Below are 25,478 nucleotides of genomic sequence, written 5' to 3'. Positions count from 1 at the left end.
TAAACTTGATCCATCAAGTACAGAATAAAATAAAATTACGTAGGATGACATTTACCTTATATCATTACACATAATCATAATCATTATAATCACATAATACATAATCACATAATTACATAATACATTGTACATAAAGAGTACTTTCACAATTTTTCACATTTACAGTTGATACAATCTTTTTATTATTCACGTAAAGTTACATATTATAAATACAACCAATAACAAAATAAATTCTTGATAAATACAATAAAACAGAATTTGCTAAAACTTTAGATATAAACTTTAAAATCAAAATTAAAAGTTAAAATTCCATACATAAAAATATGTCGTCAAATAATAAAAATATTAATTAAAAGTTAACAAAAATGAATTTGACAGTAATATAATATTAGCTACCTAAATCACACACACACAAATTCATTCTTTTTAACACATTTATCATTTTAACTTTTAATTAATATTTTTATCATTTGACGACATATTTTTATGAATGGAATTTGTAACTTTAACTTTCAATTTTTTTTTAAATTTTATATCTAAAGTTTTAGCAAATTCTGTTTTATTGTATTTATCAAGAATTGATTTTGTTAATGGTGTGTATGTAATTTTACATGAACAATAATAAGATTATATCAACTGAAGATAGGAGAAAACCATGAAAGTACTCTTGTGAATATACAATGATATAAGGTTAAGTGTCATCCTACCTAATTTAATTTTATTCTGTACTTGGTGGATCAAATTATTTATTTATATTTGTATAATAGTACAGAGCAACGAGTCTATATGTATGTATGTATGTATGTATAATAAGATAAAGAATTAAAAATAACACAATAACAAAAATTCAACATTAAATTAATGTTGAATTCATTAAAAAATGTTTAAAAAAGTTATCTCCTTACTTAAAAATCAAAGTAAATAATACAATTATAAAGGAAGTGTTTTATATATATAAAAAAAGACTTTTTAACCTGTAATTGATGACTTGTACAAAAAAAATATAGACTTTAAAAAACTATACAGAATTATACAGAATACATGTGTAAATTAGTAACAACTATAGTTTCCAAACTTTAAAATAAACAAACAACATTATTTTTGCATAGTATTAACTATAACAGTTTATTTCCCTTTTATTAAAAAAATAATAATAATCTGATGTGGACACCACATGACTTCCTTGTACACCTATTAAATTAAATTATATATACACATTTTTAAAAGTACATAAAATGTTATTTCACTAATAACTTCTGATTTTTCTTCATATTTTCTTTTTATTATTACTGAATTATTATTTATTGTAAAAGTTTTTTTTTTTTACAATCAGAGGTTAAGAATTATATTATTAATAAATCAAAATATTTAAATTAAAAAAAGGAAGAAAATGTTGCGAACAAAAAAAATAAAAACATTAAGAGATGATAAATATAAAGAGGAAGAAAATGTTACACCAAGGAAAAAATAAAACTATTAAGAGGATGAAGAATATAAAATAAGAGAAAATTTGAAAACTAGAGAATGTATACATAAATTAGGATCAGAAGAGTTATATCAAACCAAAGAGCGATAGTGACTGGCAACAAATAACAACTAAATGAAATAATGATAAACTCCATCTTAAGGAAAATACTGACCAACAAAATCAGAGGATTAATAAACTAAAAATAAGAATTTTTTGCAATTTATTAAAGATCAGGCATGTATGCCTCAGTATATATGTTGTTCTTGTGAGGGTCTATTTTTCAGTCACTCTGTAGTTAACTTCAATGTAGATAAAATTAAACAGAAATTCCAGAATAATTAAATAAAATTGAACAGAACTTTAACTAGAATATCCAAAAATAATACAATTCTAAATTATAATTTTCAATTAATATTAAATAATCAGATATTTCACCAAATCTATTATACACACGTGTGTATACGCGCATGCACACATGTAATAATGCCAATTAAATTACATATGCACATTTTTAAAAGTACATAAAATTTATTTCACTAATAACTTCTGATTTTTTTTTCATATTTTTTTGTTGTTTCATTGTTATTATTGAATATTATTTATAAAAACATTTTTTTTACAATCACATGTTAATAATTAAATAATAATATACATAAACATAAATTTTGATAAAAATAACACTTCAAAATTTAATTTACAATTAAACTAATACATTTATAGAAAGAAATAAAAAAAATAAAAAATAAATTTTTATTCAATAGACCCATTACAAAAGCAGATAATATTCCTATTATTAAAATATACAAAACTTAATATGTGCAAGTAAATAAATTTAAAAAAAAAGAATTAATAAACTATAATTTGACCTCATAAATTAAAATTCTGAACTAAAGCCATTAAATAACTGCAAAGATAAAGTAGAAAATATACTCCACGAGATCAAAAAGTTAGTAGAAAATTTAAAAGATATACAATTAGGAAATACAACTATTTTATTTTGTGCAACATAAAAGAAATTTAACAAGGAAATATAAAACTTGTACAAAAATTACTTGACTATAACAGTATAAACCAATAAATCATCATTAATCAAGCAATAACACTACATTGTTCAAATCAAAATTATTTTACATTTCATGATACATTGTTTATGGAAAGAAAGGTCCAATGGGTTCTTCTTAGTGTAGTAATCAGAAGACGTATGTAGTGATTTTTAATATTACACACATTATTTTTAAATGCATACTAAATAAAAATGTTGGATCAGATGTAGTGATGAAATTTTAGTATTTATAATATACAGATAATTTGTAAACGTAATAAAATAATCAACTGAACAATTTTTTCAAAATACACAAAACACACAAGAAACAGAAAACAATAAATCTACAAATCTTTTTAATATTAATAATATTAAAATTTTATACATAAAATTATAAATATAATTTTCCATAAAATTAAAAAAAGTATTTTTTCCATAAAATCATAAGCTAAAACTGTTAGCAGGAAACCATTATTAACAATAATAAGAATTAGTGAAAGATCAATATATCAATATTATCAAAATATTTTCTAATTTTTATAGTATGATTAATAATTTAAAGTCTTAGACTATATTGTGTGTTACATACATCAATATGTATCAATGTTGCACAATGGCATTCCAAGCCCACCAAAATGCAGAATTCAGTTCTATGACTAACCTCTTCATGGTATTTATCACAGGGACTGATTATATAGTGAATACTATTACTCCCACAGAATGCCTCTTACATCTCATACATCCACCCACAAGATTAGTTGCGACATAAAGCAAGTTGATAAAATAAAAATTTGATGATAAAAATGGATTAATTAAAAAAAAAATATATATGTAGTATATACTAAGTGTATATATATATATATATATATATATCTTTTAGCATAAAAGATATAAATTTACTTAATCCAACAACCATATTTACGAGATAACCACTGTCATTTTTTTTTTAATGTTCTAATAAGTTACCAAATTATCAGATAACAGAATTAAAAAATAAAATAAATAAAAATAAGTATAACAGTACAGATGTTTATAAAATAAACAGTGATAACAAAATGCCAGCCTCCATGACGAGAGAGATAACATCTTTCATCTGAAAGATCCCACTTTTGAATCCCAGTTAGATATAGCATTTTTTATATACCTCAATTTCCCCTTTCTATTTTTCTATATATACACAAACTTGAGCTTATATGATAAAAATTAAGCACCAAGAAAAAGGAGTAAAATATTTTACGTCCACAAGACCAGCAAAAAACATGTTTTCTACTGATATGTTGGAGCATTTTGTTTGATAAATAAAAATTCAATTGTGCGATAATATTAAATATTACACTATTCTTAAAATACAAAATATAGTATCCTTTACAGACATCTGATACAATGACATATCAGATATAGTGACCAAAACTTGTGTCGGTTGGTTTGGTATACTGTTAATTCATAAATGCTGTATGCATATTGTTTATAATTACACCGGTTACAGAGACAAATCGGTTATTATGACTTACTTTTTCTACTTCAATGCAACATTTTATTGCTTATAATGACGGATGGAAGTAACGTAGTATAACAACATTGTAGCTACAGAAATATTTCTGTAAAGAAAGTATCTTTGGTTAAAATGAGTCATCTTTTCCTTTTTATCTGCAAAGTAGTATTAGTTCTTGTTTTTCTTATCTTCTTCCTGTACCAGATTATTGTAAATTGAAGCACCCGTATTCAGTTATTAATCTTTTGCTGTGAGCATATCATATCATGTGGGTACAGTATTTTACTTTACATATCCTCTGTAATTCATTTAATAATAATTTAATTATGACTTCGTGAAAAACATTTGCAATAGAGGACATTATCTGGTGATTAGAGAATGGTGAAACTAATAAAGACATTGCCCAAAAATTAGGCATAGGACATTAGACAATATCGATGTGGCAGAACTGTGAAAAAATTAAGAAAAGTTTTGAAACAAATTCTATGAAATCAAAAAAATTATGGCCTTGTCAACATAATGATGCAGACCAAGTGCTGTTAAAATGGTTTAAATACCAGAGGGCTAGTGATATCCCTATTAGCAGCCCTATACTGCAAACTAAGGTGAAAGATTTTTCTGAAAAATTGGGTAAGCCATGTGAAATAATTTCAGCTTGGATACAATGGTTCCATCAGTATCAAGATATTGTGTAAGGGAGAATAACCGGCGAGGCCGCAGCAGCTCCAACCGGTGTGTCAGAAAAATGGCTAGAAACTATTTGGCCAAAATTAAAGAGCGCTATTCAGGTGAAAAAATCTGTATGCTGATAAATCCGGTCTTTTTTTAAACTGACGGCAAAAAGAACCCTTCAGTTTAAAGGCGAAATGTGTTTGGGGGAAACTTATCAAAAGAAAGACTAACAATACTAACTGCTACAAATATGACTGGAACTGACAAAAAAATTCTGGTTATAGGCTGTCTGACTTATCCACACATTGAAAATCTTCTGTGTATAAAGTTAGTGTCTTACTACCAAAAACAAAAGCAACCTTAACGTCCCTAGATCAAGGCATGAAAAGTCAGCATGATTAAGTTACTACAAAACACACCTAATTTTACAAATGATACAGGATTTAGATCAAAAAATGGAAACACAAAATAATTATTCTGGATGCTATAATTACATTAGAAAGATCATGGAATGAGGTTTCTCCGCTGACTGTAAAAAAATAGCTTTCGACATGCAGGATTTTTACCACAGGCTGGCGAAGTTACTGACATCAAATGCAAAGAAGAATCTTTAGTGGAATAGAGCAATAGTCTGCAAAACCAATCGTTGGCAAATGCATTGCTTGAAGATTATCAAGAGGTTGACAAAGATTTAAAAACACATGAAACTGTAACATATGATGTAGTGGCTTCAGTACTAGTGAAATAGATGGGGACATAGGTAATGACAATGAAGATAACAATAGCAACAACGATGAAGATATCAACCTGCCAAATCTTACAGAAGTTTTAGCAGCAATGAAAACCATTTGCCAGTTTCTCAGTTTTACAGAAATTATTAATTAAGAAACAAAGAGTGTTTCTTTTGATTTAGAAAAGAACCTTCATAAACTGTATTACAACACGAAATGTTCAAAACAAAGCAAAATAACAGACTTTTTGCAGAAAAAGTAATTTTTACAATTTTTTTCCATCTTATTTTACTCTACCGTATTTGTATTTATTATTATTGCATACTTCTGTTTCTTTTATATTATTCTATTACAGAAATAAATTATTATTATTTTTAAACATTATTATTTTAATGTATTACAATACCCGTGTAGATGGCATATTAAAGTAGTACCACAAAAAAGCTACCTAAACATCAGTTACTGTGACTATCGGTTATAATGAATTAAAATCATCGGCCCCTTGGAGGTCACTATAAACAATATTTACTGTACATCAATATAAAAATTAATAATAAAGATTCACGTCATACTCTGGAAAACTTACACAAAATAATCAGCAATGAGAATACAATAAGTTAGTCATAGATGAATAAATTATGGCACAACAAAAAAAAAAATAACAAATAACAGAAATTCAACAACTGGATCAGATAAAGTACACATCTAAGCAGTAAGTTGGGTTTTTGTTAAAAATAATTTTAGCAAAAAACAAACTTTTTAAGTCGTAATAAAACCAACGTCAAAGACAGCACTAAGTATTTAAAAATTAAACACCTTCCAATTCCTATTTCTTTATTTTTGATGCAGTTTTTTAAATTAGTTTATTTTTTTTTTTAAAGTAGTTTACTTCCATTCACAGGACTTCACATTATTTACTAGCTGGCATTTAAGTAATATTGATAGGAGGAGAATTACACACTGCAGAAAAACTAATAAAATCAGTCTTCTACATGAGAAGAAACACAAAATCACTTTGTAAAAAAAAAATCATAAGGAAGGGGAAGTTCTAGATCATCTACACCTGCTCTTTTTCCAACTGGATGATTTTTTCTTTAAATTTTAATTTCTGATGATTTCAAGACTATAAGGCGTTTATCAAAGTTTTCTAGATGTTAAGTATAAAAATAATCATAAAAAATACAAATGAAAATAAAAAGAGGACAATCATCAAATTTTAATTTAATAGTACTAAAGTTTTATTTACTTTTTTAACACTTATTACAACCTACAAGAGCTTCTGAGAACAACAAAATATTAACTTAAAAACATCAACATAATCTTTCATTACTAACAAACATTATCTTTTTTTAGAAATTCTGTCAACTTTCCTATATAAATTTTCATTACACATTTTCCACACAATATGAATAACCAAACAGATAGTATGCTTTTGGCAAAAAGACGTTATGATCAGTATAACAAAAAATTATAACAATAGTTATTTGTAAAATTAAGCAATAATTGTTTAAAGGAAAGTTCATTTACTTACTAATTTTCAAAATAAAACCACAGTTACGTGTAAACTGTCTTATAATACTTTAAAACACAAAAATACTTTCATTCAAATTTTTCAGCAAATAGAAACCCTAAAACTAATGAAAATACATGTTGTTTTTTTTTTCATTTTATATATGTCACAGACTTTGACATACATCTTAGGAAGAGTGGAAGGCCTGTTTACCTGATAAGTACCTCAGCCACTAGTTTGAGCATTTGTGCAAATCCAGATAGGAAAGTACAATCCCACAGTTGCCTAAACCCAAATGAAGAATTATTTTTAAAAGATGAAGCGGATGAATTGCCATCAGTACTGAAGGTGTCAGCATACCATCACAGATGGAATCAGATTGTTAGTTGACACATTTACTGAGGCAATTATTAGAGAAAAAAGAAATAAAAAATAAGGAATGACCGACTCTAACCAAGTTAGTAAACAGTTTTGCCCAGGAGTTTTCACAAATTTAAGTGGAAATTAGTAAAATCTAGACTTAGAACTTTGTCCATATTAAAAATAGACAAATAGTAAATACAGAATTTTTGGTAAACTGCATCAATAAAAATCCTTGAATTTCTAAATTTAAAGTGGTGATAAAAATAATTGTTAAATATACAAATTACATTACAGAACTAAACACTGAACTGCTTTGATAGTAATGAATCTAAAAAAATAATACCAAACAATGAACAGATTCATATAAGCTGCTGTTAAAAGTTGCTTCCCATAACGCTCAACTGTTTTTCAATTTTATAAATATACCCTATGAAATGATTTTCTTATAGTGTAACTTTTCCCACGATTATTCATGAAATTTATTATCATTTTAATAAAGATCTGGAGTAAAATTAAAAACAATGTGCACTTACAAGTCCAAATTGTCATCTCCTGATAAAGGCCCATTTGATGAACTAAGCAGTAATAATATTTTCTGTGGAACTGGTTTACCTGCTTCTCTAAATTCTTCCACTAAATTAAGAAGCTCTTGTAAATGGTGTAACCTGGCCTTAGCTTCATGCAACTTCCTAAAAACAATGAAGACAAATTTTTACAAAGATACAATAGATAAAAAAAGAAATTAGTATGTAAAATTGAAAAATACACCATTATATGATAGGTTATCCAGAAAGTAAGTTCCAAGTAGCTATTAAAAAGATCAAGAACAAACTCATAAAACCCACATTGTGGTGGCAGTGTGTCGAGTTTTGCTATGAATCAACACAACGTCCTGGGTAAGCAAGCCACATTGCCTATTCTGGATTACACGATGCAATTATTTTGGCTTTTCACAACAGACATCACTATTTAGACACATGATTTTGCAGGTGGAAAACATTAGCTTACATTTTGTCTTTCTGGGTGACAGAGGGTATCACCATTTCACAAATTATCATTTCATATCAGGCATTACTTGTGATGCCCATGTCTCATCCCTAATGATATATGGCTGAAGAAGTTGATGCCTGTTCTCTGTGCAGAGTCAAAAATTCAAATGCGCTATTCAACCATTTCATTTTGTGATTTTCCATAAACATCTTAGGCAACCAGCATGCACACAATTTTTAACAATTCAATTTCTCAGACATTTTATGTAAAAGCAAATGTGAAATTACTGGAAAATGCATGAAAAAGGGTACTTGGTGAATTATCTGTTCTCTTTAATCTTGTCATCAATTGTATGCATCAAATCACATCCCACTCATCTCCATAACAGGGAATCACTCACTGCATTTTCTCCATTAACGCGGCAAATCTGATGGTGAATTTCAACCGATTTAATAATCTTTGCAGTCAAGAAAAAGATCACAGATAAGATAAATATTATTATCTCATATATTTAATATTTATAATATTATAATTAATATTGTAATTTCACACACAGTGGGTTTCTCAATTTTCTTAAACGTTATAATACACACTAAGAAGTGAACAGACACACTACTGAATAAGAATGGCATAGGCTTAGAACACACGTGCAGAATCATAATCGAAGCACTGCAGCAGTAATATTTAGAAATGGAACTACTTTCTGGATATATCTCATATCATACTCACCAATAATGAGAAGAGACAAATATTAGTATTAAAGTAAACATACATAAAAGATTCTGTTACAAAAGTAACTGATCTTATTTTCTTCCAAAACTACAGCCTCCCATTAAAGATACACTATACATTTGGGGAAATTTATTAACAGTGATTGAGAAAATTCATTGCTTTACTAATGATAAGGAGCCAAAATCAAATATTCTTTTATAATTTTAAATTTATTAAAATATTTTTACGAATGTTTTCTAATACAATAACATTAATTTTAATAGTAAAAATCGAAACTGTACTACAGTTGAAGAGCTTGTCCATGTACAAGGTCAATAAACCTAAGTTCAATAGAATTACTAAAACAATATACACAATACAGGTAATTTTTGTATTTGCTATGGTAAGTTAGTCAAACCTAATCTGTATTTAGAAATCTACCTGGCTTAAACTTGTCATTTCATTTAATAATTTAGCACGTCTATTTTACGATTAAATTTTCTGAAGACATTTTTTAAATTTAATTGCGAGTAGTTTTACAAAGTAAATTCTAGTGAGTAAAATTAGCTAGTCAGTATAGACAGTTCTATAAATAAGAAATCATATGATGAGGGATATGAAATTAAGGGATACAATGTCTTTAATTTATGTAATATATTTCTTTAATATCAAATATTTTATTATAAATGTATTCAACTATATCTGATCTTTATCTATGGCAAATTTTGATCTTGAAGCTGAACCAGAAAGTGCTTTATGTAGATTTAAAATTTGTACTGTACAAGGAAAAAAGACAAACTTTTAAAAAGCTAAAATATAAGCCAAGAAAAACAAAATTCAGATGACAAAATAGGTATGAATGTAATTAAATTTAATGGATAGTAAATGGGGCAGGAACTAAGCAAAATAAAGAATTAAGTAGGATTTTTCAGGGTATACATTCAGTTTCAGCAATTAAGCAGAGAAAACACCAATATGTTATTTTTGGTTTAAATCAACCTCCATTAGGTATCTATGATATCTATACAAATAATTTATCTATGATTTTATAAGAAAAAACTCATAAATACAAATATATTTTTCTTTTGGATGACTTTAATGTTGATATTAATCCAAAGGAACGTACCCAAACTCTGGAGTTATAATAAAAATCTTTAACCTATTTACAGCAAATGAAATCATAAAAATGATTAAAACTTCCCGATCAATCAGTGAAAAACTAATATACCTGTACCTGAAAATAATAAAGCTGAACAACCATCAATTTACTACTTAAGTATTTCTAATATTCCAATGAAATTGAAATAATAGATTATATTTATAATAACAGATTATTCTAATAAGTTGGAATAACACATTGCCTGCTTTGAGGCAATGTATTAAAAAAAATGTATTAATTTATCTATGTTTTTAAATAGGTATGGGGATATAAGACAAGCAATTAAAACAATGCACTAACAATGATTTAGTATGCAACTGTTGAGCAGTAATATTTGATGATACACCAGCACTATTACTATCCGATGCAACAGAGGTAGCACGGCTTGCCATTGCCATATTAACAGCAGACTGCTGCTGATGACCATGGGATATGACCTGTGTTCTGTTGTCTTGTTTAATCTTTGAGTGAATTATTTCTTCTCCTTTGTCATCTTCATCCTCCTCTTCAAAGCTTCCAAATTCCTTTCAACAAATAAAATAATAAGAAACAGAGAAAACCATTTCAGCCAGTGTTTTATGTATGCACAACACAACTTCTAATAACCCATATAAGATAACAAATACAAAAAAAGCTGATCAGAAATAACATTCTACTCAAGAAAAATGTACTAACTTTAGTTGAATAGGTCTACAGTAATGACACACTTTGGAGTGAGATTTCACAATTCATTCATTCAATTGAATAAATATAAATATATTTATATATATATAATATATAAATTGAATAAAATAAAATCAAGTAAAATTTGAATTAAATTTCAATTTAATTTATTTTTTAATTGAAATAAAAATAAAATAAAATTAATTTATTCAATCTGTTTTCTAATCTAATGTTTCATTCATTCAATAACATCTGTATACCTCAGTAAACTAAGCTAATTTTGAACTTGGAAGATGATCATCCCAAAAACTTTTTAAATTCATAGGGAGAGCCAATGAAATGCAGAAGGTATTGTAAATTGTTCAATTTTAATATGAATTTGATACTATAAACTATTTTATATTTTCCTACTTAAGAATCTATTTTAATTATTTTGTATTTATAATTAGTATTACTGAACTATATTTTATCTTACGATAATCAATTTATTAAACAATAAGGAAACTTTTTTTTGTAATGATTATATGAAAATGTTTCTGTTTGCTGCTATGTTCACTGTTATACCTAAGTCTGAAAACAATGTGGATCCTTCTCACCAGCTGCACAAATCTGCTGCCACCCATATTTCTTGTATCATCAAATGTCAAGGCATAAAACAAATTATAAGTCATTTTGTTACTGTACTGAATATTATCAGTACAAGTATAATATTATGTACTGAATCTTATAAAATCTACCTAAAAATACGTATATCCATTTAATGCTATATTTAAAGTACAGTACTAAATTTTCCTACGATGTAAAATAGAATATGTATACTGTACAGTACTATACATACTGTATAAGTATACTTTATTTCGCTATGTTACAAATTACCTGCATAAACAAAAAAAAAAATCAGTCATGTCAGAGTTGTAACTGATAAATTCGCATTTAACACTACATAAATGTTTACATTTTCAGTAACTGAATTTTTGACTTCTTTCATATCTGCTCACTATGTTACCATGATCCAAATTATTTACAAACTTATGAAATTTTTTAAGTGAATTACGGTACTCAGTTTTAATAAAATAGGTCATTGTAATAAACAGCGAGAATACTATTGGCAGCTGATGAACAGATATTTGTTTACTTAATTATTTCCAAGAATGATGATAGTCCTTGACCTTGAATAACTTTGACTCAACCATGAGAGATTTCTTTTCTTGGATTTAAATAAAATTTAAAGTTGAGCTGCTATTAATAAGAAAGTAAAAACCAAAATTTAAAAATAAATTACAAAAATTTCTGTTGAAATGTTATCCTAATCATGGAAAATTTTACTATGAGAAAGCATGATGTTACTATGTCTGCTCAGAGATGATCATTTGCAATTCCATCAAAATATACAAATTTTAGTCTACATAACTCATAAATTGCACATATTTTTCTTTCAAATATCATGAATGAATTTATTTTATAATATTTCATTTTAAAATTTGTTTATTTCTCTGTAACCGTACATATTATAAAGTCTAACTGCAACTTTTACTTTCCTGATGATGAAAATCATGATTAATATGCCCTATTTACAACATGCATACATTCTTTTACAGTACTTGTTAATTTCAGGAAGAAATAGAAAGCCATAAGTGATTTCCAAGTAAGTAAAAGGAGTATTCATATAATAATCACAAAAGCTATCAGATAACATAGCGGGCGACATAAAATATGAATAAACTGATAAAATAAGTACATAATTTAAATTTACCTGTGAATTATTATGCAGATTAGCAGCATTAATTGATGATGATGAACTTGAAGTGAGATGTGATGCTGTAATGTTTGATAAAGCAGTATGCATTCTATTCAATTGCTCCTTCAAGGCAGCCAATTCAGAAATTTTATCTTCAATATTTTCATTTTCAACAGGACCACTACAGTTCTCTAAATGTTAAAAAAAAGTTTAGTAAAGTAAAAATCCTGAGACTTATTAAGTACATACACTATATCATTAGCAACAACGACTGTGGTCAATATATCTGGTGTCACCAATATATAAACTACTACACACAAACCTTCTTTGATGAAACAAATAGAAAAACTTGTAAAAATATAAATAAATAAAACCAACTTTAAAAAACTGCACTAAAAGATAAAGAATAATTTTTCAATTCTTATTCAACATTTACTTCAATCAGCATCAAATAAAAACAAATCACAATTTTTTATTAAAAACAATACCAATTTTGTAACAATTATTAAGAGCAGAGAAAAAAAAATCAAAATTTAGACAGGATCAGAAAGTGTATTTTTAATTTTTAGTGGAGTTTTTTGAAGTCTGTTTTGTTGTAGCTTATTTTGCAATGTTAATTTTGATTTCATTTAAAATCTAGATACAGCTAAGAAAATTCCACCCAAATGAAAAAGAAACCAAGATACAAAAAAGTATCAAAAATCATTCAAATCATCAGTGCATTTAATTTCATTTTTCATTGAGAAAGTCCTCATTTAAAGTTTTTTTGGAAAACTTACAACAGGCTCATCAAATAAACAGAGTATTTCCTCTACAAAATAACAAAAGAATCATTGAAATCAGGCTGTTGAAGAACAAGGCTAGAATGTAAAAAAATGACAACCTCCTTCCTTTACTTATTGAAGAATCCTTTATTCAAATTGATTAAAAATTACCTCAACTAATTTACCTCCTTAAAAGAGAAGTAAAAATCAAGTAATAAAAAATAATACAGTAGATTCCATATACCACTGGTTAATTGGAACAGCCGGTTTTTAGGGACAGTTCTTTACAACAAAAACGAAATAAGATTTTACACAGATAAGTATTTCATTTATTTGGTTGATAACACCACTTATTTGGGCCAATATCTGATGTATATTTCTAATTAAAAACAAATATGGCCAGTGGTGAACAACAAACTTTGTGGTTCTGAGAATTATGTGGCTAGATAATGGTGCGAGATAGAGGCAGTATACATTTTAACAGATAAACTGCAGTAATGATGCTATTTCCATTAATCATAACAAATAATAAATAATTAATCAAATGATAATCATAATAACAAACATAATTAATCGTAACAAAGGAGTTTGTCATAGTACATGACATCACCTGTGATGTGATCGATGTTTAACAAATCCATTCTAAATTACGGTTTCTAAGAATTTCAGTGAGTCATGCCCATCTCAAACGACTAGCTCCTTTGCAATTTATGGTTTGCCACTTGTCTTTCATATAGTGTACATTGAACTTTATATTTCCATGCTTCTCTTTAGTTTTTTTTTTATTTCACAAGTGTGAATAATTTAATTTTACCAACAAAGAGTGTACGATAACTCTCATTTTTGTTACTGTCCAGCTGTTTTGTTATCTGAAGTTATAGTTTTTGATTTTTTATTTCCAGTTGTATCACAAATTTTGCTGACATTTTTATGCATAGGCCTGTATCAATGTTTTTAAACTGTGTCAATTTTTGTTGTTAATCTCCTGTTAACAGTTAATTAGAATGTGAATTAAAATTTTGTGTAAGATATGACATTGGGTGAACGAATAAAGCTTCTTGACAAAATAAAAATGTATCTACCTAACCTAAGCCAGCATATACTATAACTGGTGTACTGAAAAGTACGATAGCTCGTATTGTACTCTAAGAAGATAAAATACACCAAGAATGGATTTAAAAAAATCATGGAACATCTCAGAAAATTCACCACTCCAACTTTGCAAGGTGTTAGTGTCAATGGTCTAAAGCTTAAAGACGAGGCACAAGTTTTTGCTAAAAAGTTTAATTATAACAAATTTAAAGCAGTGGAAGGCTTGTTATCTTGTTGGAAAATGAGAAATCAGATAAAATATAGGAAGCTCATGGTAAAAAACTGATTGCTGATACAGAAAATGCTGCTTCATAGAAATCTATCAAACTCCCTGAAATTCTTCAGAATTTTTCTGCCATTGTCATTTACAACACCGATTAAATGGGACTGTATTATCGTGCTACACCGGATTGGTCCTTGTGCTACAAACATGAAGTGTTGTCTGGATTCAAAAATCTACGGACAACGTTACTGTGCTTTGTTGTGCTAATATGTTGGGAAGTGACAAATGAAAACTCATAATTGGGAAGGCTGCCAAGCCTTGTTGTTTTAAATGGCCTAGAATGAACAGTTTGCTGGTACATTACATTTCTAATAAAAACGCTTAGATGACAAATGCAATCGTTTCAGAATGACTTAGCAATCAGGATGTTGAGTTGCAGAAAAAATTTGCAGAAAGAAACACTATACTTCTAATTGACAATTGTGCTGCTCATCTGCGACCAAACTGTTTAAAAAAACATTACTATTGAATTTTTACTGTTAAATACAACAAGCCTCATCCAACAATTAGACATAGGAATTATAAAAAATATGAAGTCTATTTACCGATGTAAGTTGGTGAACCACATTCTTCTTCTAGAAATAGAGGAAAATTTACTGAATTTGAGCTCTACAGCTACAAAAGTAAGTGCAAGAGTCAACTTGTTGCAAGCAATTCAGTTCATAACCAACAGCTGGGGGAGAAGTAAAACAACAATAAAAAATTGTTTTGCCTAATGTGGTTTTTCTAATCCAGAAGAAGAGCCAGAAAATATGCAGGGACATGACAGTAACATGTCACTGCAACAAGTTGAAAATTATCAAGAATTCATGTAAATTGACAAAAATAATGAATGCATACAAATAAAGAAATATGACATCGCTGTTATAGAAAAATTCCAGCCCACATGGAGCACAATGGATAAAACCAATGATGTTGAAAATGAACCAGAAATACAAGTTGTAATTCAAGATGAAAAAAATTTATTGTGGACCTCAATGGTATTTTATGCAGGATGGAAGCGAAGGCAGTCCCTCAATTGGAGTAGAAAATCTGTACAAATTTTGATGACTGTAAATCATTAAAACGAAAATGACAGTACAGGTTGAACAAATTGTTTCAAAGAGAACAATCAGGTAAGACTTTTATGCTGTGTATACATGGCAATCTATTTTATTTAAACATTGGACACAAAAAACATTTAATTTTATTTTGAGATCTGAAGGCACTAAAAAATAATGATCAATCATTTCCTTTCAGTTAGTTTCGTTACTACATGCAGCCTACTTAAACAGTACAATACATATTTTTAACAGTAAGCTACATGAAGAGGTATTTTGAACTACATTAACCAATTTAGAATTTGGTTTTCACATTAAATTTTTGCGACTGCATTATACCATACCTCGTGTGTATGTTGGTAGAACTTGCATATAGAATGTGTATGGGTATTATGTTTAATGCAATAGAGTACATATAAGCTACAATTTACGAAGTTGTTTATTAGGGCCAGCTGTTTAAGTGGGCCAAAATGCTCCAGTCCTGTTGTGTCCCAATAAACCGGAGTCAACTGCATTGCAAATTAAAATAAATACTTTTTCTAATTTGCATAAAAATGTTTGTGACAGATGGACAACCAGTGATAAGAGATATACGTATTGGCCTATGCGACAGACATAGTGCACCAACTCATATTTTGTACTGTAGGAGCCTAATCTTCAGATCAGATATGTCATCCACAACTTACTGTTTTGTAACTGATTTACAAATTCTTGCTACATCCTTCATTTAAAAAGTGATCAGAGCTTTTTCAAAATTTGATTCCTCACACGAAAAATCTGAACATTTATTTTTTTTTTAGGCTAAAACACGATAAATATTGATCAAAGATTTTCTCAAACTACTGCTCCATTTGTATAAAATGAAACAATGTATATAACATTGTTTCACAAATGAAAGGGGTACATTAATTTGTTGCTTCATACTGGCTGTCATGTTTATCTTATAGCTATGATGTATGTAAACCAACTTAGGTAAAAGTAGCACTAATGAGAACTGTTTTCTCTAAGAATAATGACATCCAATCCCTGCAGGAACAGAGTGAAGGTTTGCTAGTATAGCTGAATTTTATCTATACTTTGGTAGGCTAATTGTGCTGATATGCAACCATTTATTTTTTGGTTTAGTGAATAAAACAGGAACCATATCACTCCGCACTTTCCCTAGTAAGCTATCACTGTTTTTAGGATGGCTATGTCAATTAAAAGTGATTTGTAATTCATGTCAAGTCAACTACAACAATTATGATTATGGCACTTAACAACTTATAAATTTTCAAATAACTTTTTCTGTAAAGTATTTACAAAACACACTGTTCATAAGATTGGTCTGACAATCTACTCCTGAAAAATATAAAAAAAGTAAATTAATGCTTAAAAAAATTTTATTCATTCCGATCTAAATAAAATGTTATTTTATTTAACAGTGTAACAGAATAGTGTTTTACAAAGATTTTTGACTTTCCTTTTATTTCCTGCAGCACCAACAAAAATATACAACAAATTGCAGAAATTTCTTAACACACTGCAGAAATTCAGTGTGTTAGTGCTGAATTTCAATGCTGCACGGAAATGTACTTTTTGCAATATGATAATGTACTTTTAGTGCACACAAAACATGTCTTCCTTCTTATTTTTTCTGACAAAAAACACAAAAGTTTTTGATGGTGATGTTTGAGAAATATCATCTCCAATTTTAGTGGCCATAGCAAGAACATTTTCAGTATTATGCTCATGATATTTTTACATCTCTTGAAAGGGTGTTTTTGTCAGCTGGATACTGATATTTCTCCTTGGCATCAGTTTCTTCTTATTTTTAATTGACTGATGAAGATCTATCAATATGAATTAATCAGTACTATTTATTATGACACAGAATATACAGGGAGGCCATCTCTTAGTTTTTCTTGAGCAAGACATAGGGGGGGGATTTTTCATTAAACGTACCAACAGCACTTTTTGAGTCATTATAAAACTCAATTATATCTGGTTTACCACTCCCATAATACTATTTTTACATATAGTCAATAACAAAAAAAAAATTTTTTGTTGGCTTTGTTTGATATGGAACCATTACTTCATATTATCATAGCAGAACATTGAGATCTCAGCTTCTTATACATTTTCATTTCAGCTAGAATTTCAGGTTTATTTTTGTTTTAATGTTCTGACAATAGTTAGTTTAAATCAGAGTTTCTTAACCTTTTAAGTGAGCCGCACCCCATTGAAAAATACATTTTGATTTTTAGGTTTAGAAAAACACGTTTTTTAGTGAAATTTATTGTTTATTTTTTTTTTAAATGTAAATTTTTTATAACCATATTATTTTTCTTAATGACTAGACAAAAAACAATTGGTTGATGTCATTGAAAATTCAAATACATACTTTTCAAATATCGCAAAAATAATATATGTATATTGTTAGAGGCTTCTCCCGCACCCCCAAAAATACCTTCCCACAACCCCAGTTAAGAACCACTGGTTTAAATGAATCAAGCAGAGTAGTGGTTTGTGGGATTGAAGTAAACTAATTATCATATTATATATTAATACTGCTTCAATGGATCACTCATGACAGTTTTATAACAAAAAAACTAACACTATTCAGAATATATTCACTATTCCTATGAAATATAATTAAAAATATTAAAACTACAGGCATATATGTTTACTATCTCGGTCAGTAAAGTAAATTTTACTTCACTATGATGGCCAGAGATCATGTGTTTTCTATGGTGAAGTGGTAGCATCTCAGCCTTTCATTCGGAGGTCCCAGGTTCGAATCCCTGTCGGACATGGTATTTGTCATATGGTTCAAAATTTCATTTTCATATCCCATAGGCAAGCTTAAAGCTTATGTAGTGAAATCATAAAGCAAAAAAAAGTCAATCACTCTGCTGCTCTTAAAATCTGTTGGCAGCACATAATGACACTTCTGTTTTGTTTTACCAAACTAAAATTGAACATATTTTTAAATACAAATCATACTTTTTGAATGATTTAAATTTAAATGTATAAAAAGAAATTCAAAGAAGGCTTTGAAAAAATGACCTTTGCCATCATACAACTACAATACAAAATTCCAGTTGATTTCCTAGTTCTATATACCAATTTTGATGCATATGTCTGGATTAAATACTCCATTTTTAAAGAACAAAAACCAAAATAAAATTTATTTATTTTCTAAATGTTTCACATTAAACCTTAAATATAGTGTGTAAACAACTTTCCTAAGAACCAAACAGAACCATCAATTTTTAATAATAAATTTTTTAATAATTTCATATTTTTAGCCTAGTAATAATGAATGGTATAAATTTATTTGCAAAGATCTGCTAGTAATAAATTAATTATGACTGACAAGACTATTAGAAAAGCTGAAAAATTAAAGTTTGTGAATGTTCATTCCACAAATTCTGAATTTTCAAATACTGAACAAAGTTTGGAAGCTTTGGCAGTCAACAGTCAGCACAGGAATTATGTGAACAGCATTATTCTTCTAGTAGAATATACACTGCTGCATTCTAAAGTTTCCACTAAAGCATTATTTGCACTAACAGCTTAAGCAGAAGATTTTCAAACATATCCCTATAATACAGGATTATCATCAAATGATCTCTTAATGTTATACCTATTCTAAGATTCAAGTTTAGATAGCTACTCAGAGCTTTAAAATAAATAACCTCATGGATGAACTTAATACTGGCTGCATACCTCAGTGACGTGGCAAAGAATCCTTCAATGAGGGCCTGCAGGAGGTGATATTGTGTGAAGAAAACACATAGATAACTATAGAGATGAGATAACATGTAGGTAATTCATGTGTATAATAAAATATTTCACCCAGTTTTTTAGAAATGTCATGAAAATAAACAAAAATTGCAGCAAGATTGTGAGTTATACATTTTTAAAGTAGAAAAAAACATTCAAATATATAGGGTATTATATAAAATAATAGAGTTACAAATAAATAAAAGCAAACTTACTTTTAGAATCTATCTCCCTATTGCACATGCATAGGTGTCAATAAGAAAGTATGTACACATATACGAGGGTGAATCAAATGTAAACAGTAATTTTTTTTTAAATAAATTTATTGATTAATAATTCATACCTTCATCATTTTTCTATATAATCTCCTGCATGATCTACACACTTTTGCCAACAATTTGGAAGCTTGAATATTCCTTGTTCATAAAAATTTTAAGGATGAGTTGTCAACAAATTGTGCATGCGCTCCTCGACATCTTCATTGTTTTCGAATCGTTCCCCTCCAAGTGATTCTTTCAAGAGCACAAACAAAAAATAGGCACAGGGGACAAATCTAGACTGGGATGGTGGTCGAGGGTTTCACAGTGCATTTTTTCCAATTTATCTCTTGTCAAAATCATGGTGAGCAGCAGGGCATTGTCAGGGAGAAGTATGACATCTCTGATTAGCATACCCCGTCTTTTGTTGAAACAAACGACAAAACAAAAACAAAACAAACAAGAAGCAACAAAACAATATGAAGGCACATATTAGTGTATATAGTAAGGCAGCTTTAGTTGACTGTAACAGCTTGCAATAGTAAGCTAAATTCACTATTTGTTGACTGAGGAGAAAATCAATGCATAAAAAAATGAATGTCAAAAAAAATCGTTGCAAGAACTTTTCCGGCTGACAGACGGGTTTTGGCCTTCACTGGGGAGCCTTTATCCTTCCTTTCCCACTCCTTAGTCACCATTTTTGACTCCAAAGTGTAATGAAGTACCCATGTCTAATCACACGTGATAATGTGCCTCAAAAAATTGTTCCCTTCTTGCAGAAATCAATTCAGAAGTCTCTCACAGATCTCGAACGTGACCTGTTTTTGATTTTTGGTCAACAACCTCGGAACCCATGAAGCACTAATTTTTCTTGCCAAGATGATCAGTGATAATGGATTGAGCACTGTAGCTGATACCCACTTCTGATGAAATTTCTTCAACAATAAACCTGCAATTACCTTCAATAAGCTCTCAAATTACAAGGATGTTGTCAGCTGTGAGACTTGATCTTGGGTGTCGATCATAACTTTTACTTTCTACACTTTCTTGCCTGACCTTAAATTGTCTGACCCACATATACACTCAGTTCTGGGACAGTGCAGCATCCCCAAACTGTAACTTTAAACGAGTTAAATTTCTTGCAGGTTTAATGCCTTCATTAGTTAAAAACATTATGATTATATGTTGTGCAACAGATGACAGAACCTCTCTTGCTTACTCATGGCTGTACTGACAATAGAACAGAGCAGAGGAACTAACCAAGCTGGGTTTCCCCTCTCTAACACACCGAACATTAACCTGCTCACTCTGCAATTCAGCTCAGAACTGCTTGCTGCGTAAAATAGCAAAATTACCGTTTAAATTTGATTCACCCTCATACAAATCCAAATTTCAATTAAATAACAGTCAAATCCTTTGTAAAATAAAAAACTCACCTACACCAGAGGCAGCAATAACTGGATTCGACACAGTCAAATTTGATGCACCATTATTAAACTGTGCTACCATCTGATCTATTTTCTTTTTCTTAGTCTGTAATTCTTCCAACTTATTTTGTAATTGAATTACTTCACCTACAGCAGAATCACCACTAGCACCATCACAACCAATCACTTGAGCCAACTGATACAACAGAAGTAAAATAGCTGATTACAAAAACAAGTTAAAAGAAAAAAGTCTGAACCTGACAACTTATACATTTTTCTTTACTTCAATAAATTAACTATCAATTGTGGCTTAACTGTATCATTTTGATTTTAATTTTTAACAACAATCATCCAATTACTTTCAAATCCATGATCATTTGTTGAAAGTATGAATTAAGAGTATGCATCCAGATAACTTTGTCCTAATATATTATTACATTTTTTCACATAATTTTTCTTTCAGTTTTCCTTTATTTATACATACAGGCAATCTTTTAAACTTTAAAAAATTAAGTTTAGTAAATCTTTTGATCAGTTAGTTGTGTCTTTAATTATAAAAACTGTACAGACCACAAATAATGATTTTTATATGCAACTAGGTTATTTATTTTTGTTGATTAAGTTATGTCCATTAGTTCAACAAAAACTAATATAAGTAAAAGGTAATACTATAATTATTTAATATAATAGCATCTCACTGAACTGATTAGATTTAGATTTCTAGAGATTTTTGCAAGCTTTATGTCAGCCATTTTTCTAGCTTTTTGTGCAATGGCAAGTAGATTCAACGCATTACTGATCTTCAATAAAGAAATGCAAGAACTAGGAAGTGCAAGCATAGTACTATAGACAGAGTCAGAACAGAGATTAACTTCTTAACTGCTACCTAAAAAAGAATTGATGAAAGAAACGGATGGAGGATGGTAGAGGAAGGGAATGAGGAATGCCTCTGATTAAGATAGTTTAACATCTTAGAATCTCGTAATCTGATGTAAAAACATTTTATGTATGGGGGTCTTTATTTTTCCCCCCATATGCAAATATTATTATCGAAACTATCCCATCAATTTGAATCTTATTTCATAGCAGCAGATGAGCACATACTTCACACTTACAACGTTTCCAATCAGATAAAGCAAACATACCTGACACTTGCTAGAAAAATTTGGTGGCAAATACTCATTACACTTGAGGTATTTTCTCCAAAGAGATGATATTCCCTTTCAGCCGAATACTGTTCTACAATTCTGTTCTAAGCAGTAGCCTCATCAGCAACAACCCATCTGCCATTTTTTGCTTAAAGTGAGCACCATTTAACACTCATTGCAATATTCTCACTGTTCATGCAAAACATGATTCCCTTCAAAACATAACTTCTTTTTGTTAGTTTTTGTTCTGCTTGTTCTTCTGTGTTAATTATAAAATAAATTGAATAAATCCATTTTCCTAGATTTTTCCCTAAATCTGCATTGAAAATACAGAGCTCACCATCGTACAATCAAATTCAGCAGACAATTTCTTCAACTAAGAAATTAACTGAATTAATAGTTCATAAACAGAATTAGGCATTATAAGGTAATAATATTAATTGTAATAATATTAACAAGATAAAGCTACAGAAGAGTGATTATAACATTCCTTAAAAACTAACCTTAATTCAGTGTAACATAAACTGATAAGTCAAAGTTAAATTAAGTTAGTTTCGATTTACAAAATATTTGAATAATATAACTTATTATTTGTTAAGAAATAACATTTTAGATTCTTTAAATTAATCATGAAAAGGATGGAATGATTCTTTTTATGTCTGTTGTGATACAGAGTTCATGTAAGTAATAAATATTGCAGCTGTGAACAAATTTTCATCAGAGATTTCACCCAGTTTGGCCTACAGCAGCATGAAATGAAGACCACTTCATTTCATGAAAAATTTTTTGGTCATGAAGTGATTTGCATTTCAAACTTTACATTTTGTAAAAAAAAATAAATATGATTCAAGCACATCCTGGGTAAAAAGCTTACGGAAAATAATATAAAAGGTTCCTTTTTAATTTCAATAACATTTTCAATACCTTCAACATCTTTTTGAAATTGCCACTTACAGCAGTATAAAAATATATAAGCTGCTATCACCATACCTCATTACGAGCTTCATAAAAGTTCTGTAAACACTGTAAACGCTCTTCCATGTTGTTACAACTCTGAACAGCAGAAACACCATCACTTCTTGTCTCTTGAGCAGCCAGCAAGGCACCCTGTGTAAAATCAAATAATTGTCAACAAAAATCAAAACCAAAATTCTTAAGATAAAAAAATATTTATACAATTTGCCCAGTACAATTTTACAACATAAATTGTAAAAAACCTTGTTTACCCATTATTTACAATTTTACCCAGTACCTATCTAAGAATTTTTATTTTCATTGCATGATTTATTTCATGGATGCTTATGATATAAAGATTATTCTTAACAGCTACTTGTAAGAGCTTTTATGTATAATTTTCATTATTAACAAATTTAGTTTTAGGTGTATTTATTTTTACTAATTGCACTGCACTACGGTTACTTATTTTTATAAATATAAACAACAATTATTAATTCATTTGTTTCCTTTTTTAAGCAACTACAGGCTAACCACCCAAATTCATCCAAGCATGAAAGATAAATTTTGTAGCATGTTTTTTTACAACTTTATCATAATACTTATAATAATCAGATTTTATATACTATTATTATAACAAATATATCACGAGTGATACATAGTTATAGTAAACTACACTATATAAACTGAACTATTCAAGTTTCCTCTATATATGATAACTTATAACTTGAAAGGGAACCTCACTTAAAATTCAAAAATACGAGGTGTGTGAGAAAAATGAAATTGGTAACACTGCGAGCAATCTGGCAACGCTGTGTCTACCGGTCTGTGCTAGACCGGTTTATTCATCCCTTCCACATGCTCAGTACAAGTTTCAACTCCGTTCAGCCAACACATTATTTTTGACAGCGCCATCAATGAAGATGTGTTTTTGTTGTGTGTTATGAAAATGGAGCATCGGAATTTAGTGCAACATTGTGCAATCAAGTTTTGTGTTAAACTTGGGGAATCCACAAGTGTGACCTTTGAAAAGTTGAAACAGGCCTATGGGAAACATTGCTTATCAAGAGCACAAGTTTTCTGCTGGCACAAATCATTTTTGGAAGGCCGAGAACACATTGAAGATCAATCTCGCTTACGGAGACCTTCAACTTCAAAATCTGACGAAAACGTTGAGCGTGTGAGGGTTCTTGTGAGATCAGACCATCGTTTAACAATAAGGATGATGAGTGAACAGTTAAATTTAAACACTTTTACTGTACATCAAATTTTGACAGACGATTTGGACATGTGAAAGGTTTGTGTGAAATTGGTGACAAGAAACCTTACAGAAGGACAATCGAAGAAATGTGTGCGTTGATCTTCTTGAAAGGATTGACAATGACCAAGAATTCTTCAATCGTGTGATCACAGGTGATGAATACTGGATATTTGAGTACGATCCTGAAACAAAGCGGCAAAGCGAAGAGTGGCACACTCCGTCATCTTCTCAACCGAAAAAATGTCGAATGAGCAAATCAAAGATCAAAATCATGCTGATTTGTTTTTTTGATAGTAGGGGTATCGTGCATACAGAATTTGTTCCTCCAGGACAAACTGTCAACCACGTGTTTTACAAAAGTGTCCTTGAAAGGCTCAGGAAAAGAGAGATTTGCATGAGACCAGACATTGCAGACAAGTGGATGCTTCATCATGATAATGCCTCGTGTCACACGGCCATTTCCATCGCAGAATTTTTGACCTCAAAACGCATTCCTACGGTTCCTCAACCCCCCCCCCCCCTTTCACCTGATTTGAGTTGTTGTGACTTTTTCCTTTTCCCGAAATTGAAACATGTCTTAAAAGGATGTCATTTTGGAACTCTGGAGAACATTCAAAAGACTGTGACCGACCAGTTGAAGCTTTCCAGCGCTGCTACCAGGAGTGGAAACAATGACTCCGCCAGTGTATAGCTGCCCAACGGAAATATTATGAAGGGGATAATATTGTGTTTGAAAAATATAAAAACTTTGGTAAGTAAAAAGTCAGTCTCATTACTTTTCTCACACACCTCAAAAATATAAATTATGTTGAATATTATTTCCTTTAATTCTTATCCTCTTGAAGGTTTTTACTAGAATACATTCATAGCAAATAAATCACAAAAAACTCCCTGCAAAATATGAATGGACAATAATTTGAAATTTCAAAAAAGTATCTTTGAGAG

The 25,478-nt window shown here is 29.2% G+C and overlaps 1 protein-coding gene across 6 annotated transcripts in view; it reads right to left on the bottom strand.

The window, feature by feature from the left end:
* LOC142319125 (uncharacterized) overlaps positions 1-25,478 on the bottom strand; it is a 223,095-nt gene that overhangs the window by 113,731 nt on the left and 83,886 nt on the right. For all 6 annotated transcript variants that reach the window (XM_075356059.1, XM_075356060.1, XM_075356062.1 and 3 more), the window contains 5 exons: positions 23,309-23,425; positions 21,180-21,366; positions 12,555-12,730; positions 10,439-10,662; positions 7,812-7,967 (listed from right to left, as the gene is read on the bottom strand). In XM_075356059.1, coding sequence (XP_075212174.1) covers positions 7,812-7,967; positions 10,439-10,662; positions 12,555-12,730; positions 21,180-21,366; positions 23,309-23,425 — 860 coding nt within the window. The remainder of the gene's footprint in view (positions 1-7,811; positions 7,968-10,438; positions 10,663-12,554; positions 12,731-21,179; positions 21,367-23,308; positions 23,426-25,478) is intronic.

This window comes from Lycorma delicatula, chromosome 2 (assembly GCF_047948215.1).
Source record: "Lycorma delicatula isolate Av1 chromosome 2, ASM4794821v1, whole genome shotgun sequence".
In the NCBI taxonomy this organism is placed as follows: Eukaryota; Metazoa; Arthropoda; class Insecta; order Hemiptera; family Fulgoridae; genus Lycorma; species Lycorma delicatula.
The sequence above is the reverse complement of the archived record's forward strand: the minus strand, read 5'-3'. Positions and strand labels throughout refer to the sequence as shown.